Raw genomic sequence first — 15,367 nt, forward strand, 5'->3', positions numbered from 1 at the left:
CTGGATCCCGCTGCCTCGGCCACCGCTGCTGCCGCCGCCAGGTAAGAATGCCGGACCGGTCCGTGCCCGCGCGCGCCCTGGCCCCGGCCTTACGGCCTGGCGGCTGGGCCGCCATGATCCCGAGCGGCCGCCGGGCCCAGCTCAAAATGGAGGCCGCGAGGGAGGGGGGCCCCGCGCGAATACCCTCGGCCCCTGGTCCTAGCGGTATCCCAGCTCCAGACCCGGCAGGGCGGGACGGGGGCCGTGCACCTGGGCAAAGGGGCGGGGGCGGCCCTGACCCCCTCTCCTTCCCGTCCGCCCCGCAGTCACGACAAGGGACCCGAGGCAGAGGAGGGCGTCGAGCTGCAGGAAGGTGAGTACTCGAGGGGTCAACCCGGTCTGCGGCCTGCGCCCAGGGAGGGGACTGGGGGCGCCTAGGCCGCGTGACCACTGACCATCCCCCCCACCCTCCTCCGACCGCAGGCGGGGACGGCGCTGGGGCGGAGGAGCAGACAGCGGTGGCCATCGCCAGCGTCCAGCAGGCGGCGTTTGGCGACCACAACATCCAGTACCAGTTCCGCACAGAGAATAATGGAGGACAGGTGAGGCTCCAGGCCGGGAGCCCGCGGGCAGGTGGACTGTTGAGCGAGCGAGCGAGCGAGCGAGTGAGCGAGCGGGCAGGGAGGGGCTCGGACCCGGCCCCCGCCTGGACCCCAGACCTGATCTCGCTGCTCTGCTGCCCCCTGCAGGTGACGTACCGCGTAGTCCAGGTGACTGATGGTCAGCTGGATGGCCAGGGCGACACGGCTGGAGCTGTCAGCGTTGTGTCTACGGCTGCCTTCGCGGGGGGGCAGCAGGCTGTGACCCAGGTGGGTGTGGATGGGGCAGCCCAGCGTCCTGGCCCCACTGCTGCATCTGTGCCCCCAGGTCCTGCAGCGCCCTTCCCACTGGTAGGTGCCCACAACCCCTGGGGGGATGGAGAGGGATGCTGACTCTTGGGGATCCCCAGGGGGTGGAGCACAGATACTGCTTTTAGACCATCATCAGGCTGTGTGTATCAAATCCCTGTTCTGCAAGGTGAAACTTGGGTCAGGAGCTTCGCAATGCCATTTTTTCTTTCTGTAAAACGGGGATGAGGGTAACAGGAAAGGCTCTTAGAGGTGAAAATGGATCAATGCATTGGGTGATCGCTGAGTACCTGCTGAGTGCTGGGGCAAGGAGACAGGGCAGAGTGGCACCCAGAGAGGGGTTTCCCATTTTCCAGAGGATGCAGCGAATGTCAGACATGGCAACATGGAAGCGGGTGGGGGAACAAAGATGGCTAAGGGTGGCCTCTGTGTCCTCCTACTCCCCAGGCCGTAATCCAAAATCCCTTCAGCAATGGCGGCAGCCCTGCAGCTGAGGCTGTCAGTGGGGAGGCACGCTTTGCCTATTTCCCAGCATCCAGTGTGGGAGATACCACAGCTGTGTCCGTACAGACCACAGACCAGAGCTTGCAGGCTGGAGGTAAAGGGAGGAAAGGGCCAGGGCGGAAGGCAGGGGAGGCAGCAGGCCTAGCAGGGAGGGAAGCCCCCTAACCGGTTCTGACTGCCCCCCAGTTTTTGCACTAACCCCTGCTTTCGCTGCAGGCCAGTTCTATGTCATGATGACGCCACAGGACGTGCTTCAGACAGGAACACAGAGAACAATTGCACCTCGGACACACCCCTACTCCCCGTACGTGCGGGAGACCTGTTCCCAGGAGCAGGGGACCCTGGGAAGGCCTGGTGTGGGGGGAGCCAAAGGAAGGGAAGGTTTTCTGGAATGGGAGCCAGGCAGTTGAGCACACAGCCAGCAGTCGGTCTGTTTTTTTGGTCAGTGTCTGCTTCTTGAGTATAAGTAAGGAAATGATAGTGTTTCTTTTTCTGCAGAAGAGTTTATTTTGCACAGCTAATTCTCAAGCCTTATTCCTTAGTAGCTGTTTAGACATATGGTACCTGAGAGAATACATGCCCATCTTTTTCCTCTTCTAGGAAAATTGACGGCACCAGAACACCACGTGACGAAAGGCGGAGGGCCCAGCACAATGAAGGTAAGGTCAGGGTGCAGTTTCTGGGCCTCACCGGCACAACCAGGCCTGGTGCTTGGTGTCACAGATCAGCAACATGCTAGAAGTACGTAGGAGGTGTTTGTTAATGGCTGGAAGAGTAGAAAAACAGGTAGAAGTTCATTGTCAGGAACAGGTAGGCAGGAGGCGTGAATTGGAACGTGTTTTGTCACCTTAGCTAGTGATCTTGAAATAATGGTCAACATTGAAAATGGCATATTTCACCTTCCCATATGGATTTCCTGCCTCTTGAAAAATCGCATTGATTTGGTGCCCCTAGAACTGTCTTTCCATTGGCCACTGTCACCGAGCTCAAGTCCCTCATTCTCCCACTCCCCTGCCTACCTGACTTCTAGAAGCCGTGCCTCTGGTTGGCCAAGGCTGGAGCATTGTACCTTTACTAAACACCAAAGCCCACCCTACAGTCCTTTTGGCCCTAGTTCCCCACCCCAAGCCCTCCAGTCTGTAGCCACTGTCATGCACATGGTCACCTGCAAATCCAGGGGAACATTTATGTTTAGATAGTCATCTCTCAGCAAACATTTCCTGAAGGTGGATTCTGGGCTAGGCAGCAAGCACGCACCCCATGCCAGGTCTGGAGCCCGGTCTGCAGCGTCAAGGAGGCGGACAGGAGTTCAGGCTGGTTTCTTCCCCAGAGAGGTGGCCTTTGGGAGTGCCTGTTAGGCAGAGTGGGAGGAGGTTGCTTCGGGGAGTGCTGGTTTAGTCATAGCCGAGGTCTCATGCCCAGTCCTTGGGGACGGGGCACCAGGAGGACTGAGGAAGGCCTCGAATGTCAGGCGAGGCCCTGGGAGTCTGTCATTGTTCAGCTGGGTTTGGGCCTTTGCACCTGCGATTGGAGCAGCTCCTTGAGCTTGGCATGTAGCATCCCTGTAGCCCATGTATGGCTGTGTTTTGGGCCCCCCGGTTCAGCGGCTGGTAGACAAGGCCTTGGCTCTCCTGGTGTTCGCTCTGGCGGGAGAGGCAGAAGATAGGCAGAGCTGCAGTGCACTGTGAGCTAGCACAGCTCACGAGAAGGACGCGGGTCTTCACGGGAAGCTGAGGGGAAGTGACGCAGTGAGCTCCGTTGGCCTCTCTGAGCTGTGACATTGGAGCAAAGGCCTGAACTGGCCAGCCAGGTGCCTGAGGGGGAGCTCGTGCAAACGCCCGGGCCAGAGCCAGAGCAGGCTTGGTGGGTTTGAAGAAGAGCAGGAGTCCGAGAAGGAAAGAGGAAGTTGGAGTTTCAGGAGGGCTGGCCGGGGCCGGGGTCACGGGGGCCTTGTGAGAGGCCCTCCCAGCATCCCTGCTCCTGGGTTCTCTGCCAGCGGAGGGGTTTGTGTATGGACGCTGGATGGCAAGGGTGATGGGACGCCGGGGGCTGGGAGCATAGGAGGTGACTGCAGGTGTGGGCTGTGGGTAGGACAGGGCAGGAAGTAGGGGAGTGCGTCGGGGAGAAGATTCCAAGGCTGGAGAATCAGGGGTTCCCAGTGGCATCAGGTCGGTTTGAAGGGAAGAGGTGACTCTGAGCCCGGTTTGGGGTGCGGTGTGCCGGAGGGGCCTCCAGTCGGCTACCCAGGCAGCACCCTGGCCCTGCTGCTTTCTGGCTTCGCGATGTCAGGCTGCCTCTCGGTGTCGGTGCCTGTTTACTGCTGTGTAGAATGGGGCTTGGGCGGCTCCCCTGGACACTCGTGGTGAGGTCAGCCAGTACGGACACATGAGCCCTCCAGCAGCGTGGTGTGACCCCTGCTCAGACTGCAGCAGTGACTCGGATACCATCCAGCCACCCTCCGCCCCACTCGGCACTTTCTGCCTCTCAGTAGATTAGTCTGCCTGCAAAGTCTTGAATCTTTCTCGTCCTACAAAAAGCTGGCTTTGTCATCACCTCGTCCTTCTCCAGCTGCATCCTGCCCTCTGTCTCCTAACCTGCACAATATTTGACCCACCCTCTGCCCGGCCTCTGTGTACCCTTGGCAGTCTGGCTCATTTCTCTACCAAAAGACGTCCATCTAAGGTCGCTCATGATGACCTCACTGCCAAATCCACTGGCTTCTTTTCCTGTCTGTGCTCCAGGCATCTGACCCTGTCTGTTGCCATTCTTTCAGGAATGTTCCCTTCTGCTCTCCCCACTCTGATTTCCCTGCCCTCTCTGCTTTTCCTTCCCAGCCTGCTCCTCAGAGCAGAGCGTCCCAACAGCTCCGGGAAGCTTGTTGGCGGTCGCGAACTCCAGGGCTGTCCTCTCGAGGTTCTGAACAAGTGGGTCAGAGGGAGCCCCGGGAGTCTATTTCAACAAGTTAGCCAGGTGATTCTTCCCACTGGGCAGGGTTGGGAAACTGCTTTGACTGGTAGTGTCCCTTGGGATCCTGGCCCCTGTTCTGTTGGCCGCAGGAGAGTTGAAACATCAAGCCCAGGGATGGTCACTATCCCCAAAGCCCTATCCCCAATTGTAGGTGTTGATCATTTCTCCAGAAAAGAGTGTGTGACTCAGACAAGGGGAGAACCGCTCCTCAGTTTCCTCCCAGGCCCTTCTCCCCCGACCCTGGCCGTGTGCCAAGCTGTCTTCTCTTTCAATCTCCAGACCCATAATTTGAGCTGCCATTCAAAATCTTCATTTCTGGATGTCCTGGAGACCTTTCATACTCAACTTGTCCCAAACAGAGCCTGCCATCTCCCCTCCCCAAAGGCTCCCGGGCAACATTTCTCTTTCCAGAGTGGCAAAAGGCACCCCTGTGATAATTCCCCATGCTGGGACCGGATGCCAGGGCCACTGTCTGCTCTGCCCCTTTCCTACCCTCACGTCTGCGAACCCTAAAGTCCTGCGCCAACAGGGACCAAATCAGCTTCTCTTTTTACCTTTTTGCCCTCTTTCCCACCGTTTCTTGGTACCACGGGAGCTTGTCTCCAGGCCCCATGGGGGCCCATTCAGCACCAGCCCACTGTGGCCGTGTCAGACTTTGGGTCCCCTGATGCCAGGATTCTCTGAGGAGCCAGGAATCCCGATCTTTGTGTGAAATCTGATTTTTAAATGCAGGATGGGATTGCTTTTTCCATTTCATTAGTTCCTGGTCTTAATGTTGTTAATTCATTCCATCTACTTAATTTGGGTTTCATTTGCTTGGGGGCTTTTCCCTAGCCTTTTAAAATCCTTTTTTTTTTTTTTTTCCTAGCACAGGCCTTTCTGGTTGTAGGTTTCACTCCACTGCTACACCCCATTTGGATATATTGGTTTTCATTGTTCAGTTTAAAATATGTTCCTTTCTTCCTTACGATTTCTTCTTAATTTCCAATCATTTGTGGGTTTCCTGGATATGTTTTTTTTGTTGGTGACTTTTAATTTAATTCTGTTCTCATTAGAAACATACTCTTGTTATATAACGTTAGTGTTCTGAAATCTGTCGAGCCTCAGTGTACGGTCCTGAACATGGTCTATCTCGTGACAGTTTGCTCATGCCCTTGAAGAGAATGTGTGTGTGCTGCTGTTGTGTGGGTGTTCCCTCAGGGTCAGCGAGGTCAGGTTAGCTGACACTGCTCAGGTTTTCTGTCCGACCTTTTTGTCTACTTGTTCTATCAGTTACTGAGAGCGGATCATTAACGTCTCCAACCGTATCTGTGAATGTGTCCACTTTTTCCTCCAGTCCTGGCGGGTTTTGCTTCTGAATTGTTTTCAATGTTGTACGGGTGTGACTTCTGTGGAATGGATGTGGCCTTGGTCTTAGCGGCCTTCCACCGTTTCAAATGTGCCAAGATGGTCTTCTGAGCCACGGGCCTTCCCGCCTCACCATCCGCTTGATGAAGGGGCCTACACTCAAGGGGCTGGGCCCATAAACAGGGTTTTCAAGGCCTTTATGACCTGGCCTTTTCCTACTACCCCGGCCCACCCTATTTGACACCGCCCCCACCCCAAACTATTGCCCTGTCACCATTTCTGAGTTTTTCACACCTGTCTGCCTGATGCCCCTCCCCTTGGAAACTGGCCCAGATGCTCCCTCTCCAAGCCTTTCTCTGAAGGTCCACCACACCCCACGCCCAGGCGGAGAACATTGCCTGGCACTCCCCAGGCCCTTGTTACAGTCTTCAATCCCAACACATCCACGGTGTCAGGACCCCCGATTCACGTACATCTCAGGGATGCTGTGAGCGCCAGCAGGGCAGAGACAGAGTCCACCGTAGACTCTGGCCACCCAGGGTGCCGTGCACACAGGGCGAGCAGGAGATTGTCAAGAAGTAAGTGCAAACTGGAAAAGCTGTGCCCAGCCTCCCATCCGTGTCCTCTGGTGGCTGGAAGTGAGAAGGCCACGTGAGCACAGTGCCTGGGCTGCGTGAGGGCAGAGAAGGAAGGGGGGGGGGGCCAGCTGCCGAGTTCCTCCACGGACACCTTGGGAATGGAGTGCACTGCTGGGCGACTGGGTGGGCAGTGTCACCAGGCCTGGGCTGGACTCTAGACTTTGCTGTGGTCTTTGGCCATGGAGTTCCCAGACTGTAGGATGCGGCCCTCTCGGTGCGGAGGTTCAGGTCTTTCCCTGGGACCCAGGTCTCATGCGCTGCCCCCAGAGCCAGGGTTGGGTAGAGTGCAGGACCGGGCTTGTGCCCAGCATGGCGTGGAGGAATGCTTGTGGAAAGACCGGAGAGAGCCAGGGAGGAGGAGAGGCCATGCAGGAGGGTGTCCTCACCCAAGCCAGAGTGGGGGCACTTGGAGATGGGGAGAGACGGGTTGGCAGTGAGCAAAGCCACTGCCTGGCGCAGGATTTGCCTGTTGGTGGCCAGGCGTATTCTTTGAGAGAACAGCAGGGTCGAGGGGAGGAAGCGGCGTCAGAGGCGGTGAGGAGTAAGGGGCGTGGTTCTGGCCCGCCTTCCTTTTTCCGTCTCCCCCAGACTCCTTCCTTAAACTCCCATCAGCACCGCCCGGCCTGGAGAGTACACTCCTTTGCCTTCCTCTCCAAATCCCACCTACAGACTTAGTCTCCTCAGCAAACACCGCCTGCTTTTGTCTGTCATCTGTCCTGGCGGGAGGGACGAGGGTGTGTGACAGTTGTGGGTTGACTGAGGCTTTCTTGTGTGTCCGCACAGTGCTCAGCATTGTGCTTGGAAGGTAAGGAGGATTCTGGCACAGCTTTGCTTCAGTGGGCCCTGAAGCCGGGTCTCAGGCTTCGGGGGCAGGCTGACCCTAGGCAGCTGTCCTAAGGCCATGACGTGAGCCAGACGAGAAACCAGAAAGCAGGCACGTGCCCCGTCTGAACGGGGTGGCTGCCACTCAAGTCAGCTGACAGCTTGGGTGAGGTTGCCCAGTTTTATGGAATAAAAAGCACAAATCTGAGAGTTTTCAAGTGAAACCTTCCATTGGTTTGCCAGCCCTGGCCTTCACGAGGTGGTGTTCCCGTTGTCTGCAGGCCCCTGAGAGCCACACATGCTAGCTGGGGCGGCCTTGGACTTGCTGCCTGGGCTCTGGGGAAGGGTTTTAGCCAGGGGTGACAGAGAGTCAGACTGATTTTAAAGATGAAGAGAAAACAAGCAGAGCCCAGAGCTCTAGGGGGTATAGAAAATCCAATGCCCCGGCTGTGGGGGACCAGCAAGGGGCACTTGGGTCCTGTGTAAAGGGACTCTGGCCCATTCTTGCCTCCCAGGAACGCAAGCCACAACTCCATTTTTCAGAAGATGCTGACTATTCCTTGAAATTTCTTTTTTTTTTTATGTTTATTTATTTTTGAGACAGAGCCTGAGGTAGGGAGGGTCAGAGAGAGAGGGAGACCCAGAATGTGAAACAGACGCTGAGCTGTCAGCACAGAGCCTGATGTGGGCTCAAACTTACGAACCGTGATCATGACCTGAGCTGAAGTTGGACACTCAACTGACTGAGCCACCCAGGCACCCCAATTCCTTGAAATTTCTTAATTTAAATTTGGGCTCAGATGGTTAAAACTCTGCCAGGCAAGTAAACAAACCCACAGTCCCCGGCTGTCAGTTCTACCCTAAAGGGGTGTGTGTGTGTGGGGGGGGGGCTCTTGGGGAGCGATTCTCTTCCTCTTGGGAAGCAGTGTTAAGCGGGGTGCGGAAGCCAGGGGACCCAGGTCCAGTAACCTCAGCCTTGAGGGGGAAGTGCCTGGGTGCGCCGGAAGTCCAGTGGCACCGCCGTGAACGCTACCACTGCTCTTACAGTGGAGAGGAGGCGGAGGGACAAGATCAACAACTGGATCGTCCAACTTTCAAAAATCATTCCAGATTGTAACGCAGATAACAGCAAGACAGGAGCGGTGAGTGCCCCCCAGCCTCCGCGGCGCCCATGCCGCAGTGGACCAGGCCCCCAGCCCCTCGGAGAAAGCCTGCCTGACGTACCCCCTTCCCAGGCACAGGCACTGTCCCCAGTGAGCCGGTGGGTGGCGCTCACTGGCACTCTTGCCCCCCCACTCCCACCCCACCAGAGTAAAGGAGGGATCCTGTCAAAGGCCTGTGACTACATCCGGGAGCTGCGCCAGACCAACCAGCGCATGCAGGAGACCTTCAAGGAGGCCGAGAGGCTGCAGATGGACAATGAGCTCCTGAGGCAGCAGGTGAGGGCCGGGGCGGGCCGGGGGGGCCCGGGGCGGGGGTGCGAGGAGCCAGCCCCTGGCTCCTCGTGCCCTGTCGTGTGTGCCAGATCGAGGAGCTGAAGAATGAGAACGCCGTGCTTCGCGCCCAGCTGCAGCAGCACAACCTGGAGATGGTGGGCGAGAGCACGCGGCAGTGACGCCCGCCCCATGGGCGCGGGGCCGCCTCCGGCCTCCACCGCCCCCTCCCCAGCCCTTAGCACAGAGAGGGGCAGATGCCCCTCCCCCAGCTGCGTTTTTTTATAGTAGATTTTTAACAAAACGGGGAGAAATAATGCATTTCTGTGGATAAGCGCCCACTGCTCTCCTCAACTTGGGAAAGATCTCCTCCCGGCCCCTCTGTCTGTCTCCCTCCTCTCGGCCCCCACAGAGCCCCAGCACTTCTCGGGGACTCGCCTAGAGGCAAGAGGGAGGAAGACGGAGCCCTGCCGTATCCCACTGCCTCCTTGGTCTCTAGAGGTCCTGAGACAGGGTGCTTTGGGGAAGGAGGGGAGACTTCAGGGAGGGCCATCCCTGGGGCCTGGACCTAAGCAGGGAGGCCATGTCCCACCCCACCTCTTGTTTCTGGATCCCTGCTCCCCTTTGAGTGTGTGTGTTTTAATTTTCTTTATGGAAAAGTGGACAAAAAAAATAGAGAGAGAGAGAGAGGTATTTAACTGCAATAAACTGGCCCCATGTGGCCCCGCCTTGTTTGTTTGTGTATCTGTCCATCTCGGTCTGGGGAGGGGGCCTGGGGTCTGCAGAGCTCCGTGTTGTGTTCCTGGCTGTGTGCCGTGTGCCAGCCCCTGCCGTCCCATCCCCCCTGGGCCCCAGTCTGTCGGCTTGATGGAGAAGTTAAGGAACAAATATCCTCTTTGAGGCCCCAGGTGTGCATATATGGTGTGAAGGCAGGAGGCGCCAGGGTCAAGGACATGTCCCATGTTTTCAGAGGAGAGGCTGGGGTCTCTCCTGTTATCTGCTCTAAAAATAGGACGGGTTCCTGACCCTGCCCTTAGGGGTTGAAGCCCTCCCCTCTGCACCAGCCAATGGTGGGGCCTGGCCTTGAGCCCCTCACCCCCAGGAAGGGCAGATGGCCAGGAAGCCAGGCTTGGCCCGTCAGCCTGTCGCCTCACACTGTGGCTCTGGCGCCTGTACTGTGACCCCTGCCCTGGCTGATGACGAAACCTGGTCTGAGCGGAGATGCAATGATGGCTGGCAGCACTGGGGGACTCGGCCGGGTCTCCCCGTCGGTGGATGTGCAGCCTTTGACTGCTTCAGCCCCCAGGCCCCATGCAGCTCCCAGGACCGAGGCCTGCTGGCCCGGTCCCATCCCAAATATTCCCACCTGGTCTTCCCTGTGACGCCCTGTCTCTGAGTGGGGGGTGTGTGGAGCAGGAAGAGCCTCATGTGGAGTGGATCGGGGGACGGGACAGGTGGCAGCTTCACGTCCCAGACCTCACACCACCTACTTCTGTGGTTCTGAGTGGTTCTCGGCAGCAGCCCAGCCAGAACAGGTGTTCGTTCCTTGGCAGCAGCATCTGTGGGCTCTTCTGCCAGAGTTGACCCTGAATGCCCCTCGAGTGAGTCAGGGGGCAGCATGACTCAAGGTCTGTCTGTGGAATCAGGGTTTGTAGTCCCTGGGGCCGTATGCACACCAAGATGGTTCAGAGTGGGCAGGAGGGAGGTGGCCACGGTCAGGCTGCCCAGGCTCGACTCCATGCAGGGACGTGCTGGAGGACCAGCTCTCAGGTCTGTAGTGTCAGCCACGGTCTGTGGTTTAGATACTGCCACCACGGCTGGTTTCCAGGTGCCAGTGTGACGTCCCGCAGCAGACTTGGGATGAGATGTGCACTGTTAGCACCGAGCCCTGAAAACCGGCTCTAGTGTATCCCACCGAGGCAGGAAGGCCACATGGTGAGAGCACAGGCCCCAGAGCTGGCCTTGCTCTCACCTCTGACCCTGCAAGCTTGGGCAGTGTCCCAGGCTCTGCCCTCAGTTCCCCCTGTGGAGTGAAGAGAACCAGTCTAGGGGTGGGCGTGGGGCTCCTAGGAGGGAGCAGGGGCCGGGAAGCTAGGCCCCTGAGGCTGATGGCTAGGAAGGCAGCGAGGGCCCTGAACTACAGAGCGGAGCCCAGTGTGGGGCAGGTGGTGCAGGCTGAACGCTAAAGTGGGTCACTACATCTGCTGGCAGCCGTTACCGTCACTGCTCTTACTAAAACTCACTGGGACATTCTGCAGATCCATTTCCTGATACTCAGAAACCCACATGCTTGCTGGGGGCCTGGGGCCGACATAAATTCCCGAATCTGGCCACCCCGGCGTTTCCCACCAGGACCCGTGCACGTGTGCGTGAGGACCGCCTGACGTGGCAGGAATTCTGGGCGCCCGAGGGGACCACAGTGACAGCCAGCCTCCCTGTGGGCGAGGATGTCAGGAAAGGGTGGAGAATAAGGAAGGGTCACCTTCCTCCTACTCTTCGAACTGTTCAACTTTTGGGGCAAAAGGGGGAATTTTTTCCGAGGTCACCAGGGTGATGCTCTGTCAGGAAAAGTGTTTCCCAGGTGGCTGGCTGGAGGTGCGGGTCTGTGGCCCCATCTGCCCCACCCCCCCGGACACACCTCTGCTGGCTAAGTGTGACATAACACTGTTCCCTGTCACTCTGTTCCCGCTTATCTCCCGTCTTGTCGGCGCCACCACCTTCTTGGAAATGAGTTGGGACAAAGGGGAGGGGGCTTAGCACCCCCGCCTCCCCCCGAAGAGCCCATAAAAGCAGCTGAACCGGGGTCCAAGACACCACAGGAAGTCCTAAGCCCGACAGCAGGACAGCCAGCCAGACAACACGATGGCCCTGAGCACACAGGTCCAGGCCACCTGCTTCCTGCTCCTCCTCCTGGGCAGCCTAGCCAGTGGCTCCGTTCTCCGGCAAGAGGTGAGAGCCCACAGGGCCTGGGCCGGGCACAGTGGCCGGGACCAGAGAGCCAGGCCCCGGGTGGGGGGACTGCTGAGGGCAGCTGGAGACCCCCTAGCACTGGGCAGAGCTCAGGGCAGGGAACGGGGGAGGCGGGGAATAGACGGCTGTCTGAAGTACAGAGATAGCGGCCCGAGGGTCGGACTGCTGGCCCCAAACTAGCTCCACAGACACTGAGCACCTGCTCTGCGTTAAATCCTTTTCTAGTCAGTGGGGATCACACAGCGAAAAAAGGTCCGTGAGAGAAGAGTTTTTGCTCTCCTGGAGCTTACGTTCCCAGCGGGGAATCCGTCCTTCAACAACAAAAACATAAGTAGGATAAGTGTTCAGTCAGTGCTATCCTGAACAGATGGTGATGGTAGTAGAGAGGCCACGAGGGGTGAGGGGAGGACCTTCCAATGGATCAAGGGCCAGAGTCAAGCCGGAGTGGTTTGTGAGAAATGAAATTCGACCTGGGACCGGGTGATCTGGACCATAAGAGGAGGGGGCAGTACGTGGACCCAGGCCGAGGGCAGTTGGGAGTCCGAGGATCGGAGGCTGTGGAAGTGGAGAGGATGCTACTTAGAGATGAGACTGAGGGCCGGACTGTGCAGGTACTGACTTTCTTCCACGTGCCAGGGCAGCCCTGCAGGCTAGTTTTTTTTTGGAGAGCACCTGCGTGGACACTGGGGAGTTGGAGCGAGGGGCAGAGGGAGAGACTCTTGAGCAGGCTCCATGCTGTTAATTTGACTGACAAGGCATGAGGAACGGAACGGACCAGGCAAAATGCAGGGAGACTTGTTCCAGGCGGGGCTGGCCCCCAGGCCAGGGAGGGAGATGTCCCCCAGAAGAGAGAAAGGAGGCAGATCTGGGAAGCCTGCAGGAGGAATGGCCGGGGGGGGGGGGAGGGGAGAAAAGGTCACTCCTCGGATACGGCTAAGCCCCAGGACACTGACCACCTGGGGAGGAGCCTGTCTTTGGGGGCGAGTCTGAGATCTCCAAGTCCCCTACCATCCTCACCACCCCTTCTTCTCTCACAGACAGGACAACTCATGGACTTCCAACCCCAGGACACAGCGGGAGCCCAGGCTGGCTTGATGGTGAGAGTCCCTTCTGAGCCTCCCCATCCCTTCCCTGCGCCCAAGCTCCACTCACTCTGCCTTCCTCTCCACAGCCCGTGCTCCAGAGGCTAAAGCGGGACTCCCACATCCCCATCTGCGTATTCTGCTGCAACTGCTGTAGAAACTCAAAGTGTGGGTTCTGCTGCAAGACATAGAGCCCCCCCAGCCTGCCCCGGGGCCTCCCTGCCCTCCGTATTTGTTCCTGCTGTCCCCTGACTCTCAGTGAATGGACTTGGAATAAAATGGCAGGTTCTGTCTGTTGTTTTCCATCCCAGAGTGTCTGCTGCCCTTTCTCTTCGCCTAAGGCCAATGTCAAAGGCTTGTTCTGGCCCTGGTCTTGTAAGGGCTGGTGCTCCGTGGGATGTGTGGGGCTCGTGTGTGCTGGGTTTGGCAAGGAGGCTTGATGAAGGAAATTTGTTCCCTGTTCTCCTCCCCACCCCCCACCCCCCCCACAGCAGGGGCTGGAAGTTAAGCCAAGTTTCCTCTCCTTGAACTCTTCCTGAAACGGGGGTAACAAATTCAGATTCCCAAGGGTTCCCAAAGCAAGGTCCGAGGACCCCTCACCAGGCTCCACAAGGTGGAAGTTACAGAAACGTTACTCGCCTTTTCCACCTTCCTTCCGTCCCGGTGTACGGGCTCTGCGACACGGGGTGACCTCACTGCTCTGCGGTAGTGGGCTGTGCGCTCATGTGTCCTCCCACTGGAAAAGGGTCCCGGCCTCAATTTTGAATACATTGGGCAGCTATAGTTACAACCCACATCAATTCGAATGGTTTGGGAGTCCTGGAAAGTTTTGCAGAGTAGAAAGGAGTCCTGACACCAAAGAGCCTGAGAAAACCAATGACCTTCCCGACAGGCACAGCGAACGGGCCGGGGGTGGCGGCTTTGTCTCAGAGGGGCACCTCGGTCTCAGTAAGGACGCGTGGCACTGACACACGTGGGAGAACACCCATCACCTCCATCAGGGGATAAGTTCCATCATTCTTGGGACCATATCCCTTTCAACTTATCCCGTTTCCCTACTTTTGATAGAAAGAGAGAAGATGCATTTTACTGTCTTCTCAGCCCCTAAGAAAACATCGGCACGAACATGGTGTTAAGGGGCCTTGGCCAATGTTTTCTATCCACAGGGAGGCCCGGGTATCCAAAGGGGGACCGGGAGATGGCTGTCGTGCCCAAACGTGGGCCAAGCGTGGCTAAAGCTTCTTTTCAAGAGAAGGCAGCCATGCTTCTTTTTATGTGAAATTTCCTGATTTTTAAAAAATTGGCAACTGGTCAAAGGTATTTTATTTTTTGTTATCAACACTCTCTGAGGCAAACTAAACCCAGCCAGGCAATCAGATTGGTCCTGGATACTGCCACCCTCTACCCTCTGCCTTGGAAGCCATGAAAGGCTGGTCCTCTGGGAGCGATTTTCCTGAATGGAGACTGAAGGGTGGGGGGGAAGGCCAGCAGGCAGCTTGGTCTCCCATTAGCTGCAGTGTCTCATAGGCATCCTCTCTCCACTGTAACCCCGCCTCCTCATCTGAAAAAAGGAGAAGTGTCTCTAGTGTTCAGTTCCTCGGGCGGTGTAGCTGCTTGTGAGTTATGAATTGAACTGTGTCCACACCCCCACGTTTAATTTTTTTTAATGTTTATTTTTGAGAGAGAGACAAAGAGACTTGCACAAGCAGGGGAGGGGCAGAGAGAGAGGGAGACACAGAATCTGAAGCAGGTCCAGGCTCTGAGCTGTCAGCACAGAGCCCGATGTGGGGCTTGAACCCACAAACCATGAGATCATGACATGAGCCGAAGCTGGATGCTTAACTGAATGAGCATTTCCTCCAAAGCCCAGGCACCAGGCCCCAGGTGTATCCCTCCCATCTAAATGTTGTAGTCCTAACTTCTAGGATTGTGATCTGATTTAGGAATAGAGTCTCTTTAGACATAATCAAGTTAAAATGCGGTCAGTAGTGTGGACCCTAATCTAACAGGGCTGGAGTCCTTATGAACAGCAGGGATTTGGACACAGAGACCTGTGTACAGGAAGAACACCATGTGAACGTGAAGACCGTCATCTATGAGCCAATTCTTCCCCCCAGCGCTTGGAACTGAGCCTGCCAACACCTTAACGTCAGACTGCAGCCTCCAGCCCTGGGAGACAATCAATTTCTGTTTTTTGAGCCATTCGGTGTGTGGTGCTCTATCACAGCAGCCCTAATACACCTGCCGGGTTTAGAAGGCACAAATGGATCAGAGTGGTGGCTCCCCCTTTAGACAGGCTCAGGCTCCCCAGCACCCCATCCTCCTGCGGCCTGGGGACCCAGAATTGCAGATTCCAGCCTGGTTGCCAGTGCTCTCTGTGGATCCACTTGCCTGTGCCTCCCACCTGCCCACTAAGACAGCCTTCGGCTCACACCTAAAGAGGAGATAGACGCCCAGACCACACAGGCACAGGCCCCCAGTGGGATTGGTGTTGAGGCTGAAGGCTGTGACATATAAGTAGCCCAGGAGCTCAGTGTTCTCCTCCAAAGCCCAGGCACCAGGCCCCTCTCTTCTCCAGGACCCAGGCGTTCAAGTCCCACCCCACTCTCAATGGGCCTTTGTCCCTGTCTGGGAAAGGCACGGGCAGAGTCTGACATCATGAAGCCTGAGGTGGGGGTAGGACTCCCTCTCCCCCTCCATCCAGCTTTCTCTGACTC

The 15,367-nt window shown here is 57.2% G+C and overlaps 2 protein-coding genes across 2 annotated transcripts; both read left to right on the top strand.

Moving 5' to 3' along the window:
• Positions 1–9,332, top strand: USF2 (upstream transcription factor 2, c-fos interacting; the record flags this gene model as incomplete). The annotated part of the gene is made up of 10 exons (XM_029924270.1): positions 1–41; positions 306–352; positions 463–581; positions 729–929; positions 1,335–1,485; positions 1,608–1,695; positions 1,992–2,050; positions 8,213–8,307; positions 8,476–8,604; positions 8,691–9,332. Coding segments are annotated over 10 exons (1,020 nt in total), but the record flags the coding sequence as incomplete, so codon positions are not given.
• Positions 9,333–11,263: 1,931 nt separating this feature from the next.
• HAMP (hepcidin antimicrobial peptide) lies at positions 11,264–12,958 on the top strand. Its single transcript, XM_029926032.1, has 3 exons — positions 11,264–11,547; positions 12,606–12,665; positions 12,740–12,958. The coding sequence occupies exons 1-3, from the start codon at positions 11,461–11,463 to the stop codon at positions 12,839–12,841; spliced, it is 249 nt and encodes an 82-aa protein (XP_029781892.1). The 5' UTR covers positions 11,264–11,460; the 3' UTR covers positions 12,842–12,958.
• The last annotated feature ends 2,409 nt before the right edge of the window (positions 12,959–15,367 follow it).

This window comes from Suricata suricatta, chromosome 16 (genome assembly GCF_006229205.1).
Source record: "Suricata suricatta isolate VVHF042 chromosome 16, meerkat_22Aug2017_6uvM2_HiC, whole genome shotgun sequence".
Taxonomy (NCBI): Eukaryota; Metazoa; Chordata; class Mammalia; order Carnivora; family Herpestidae; genus Suricata; species Suricata suricatta.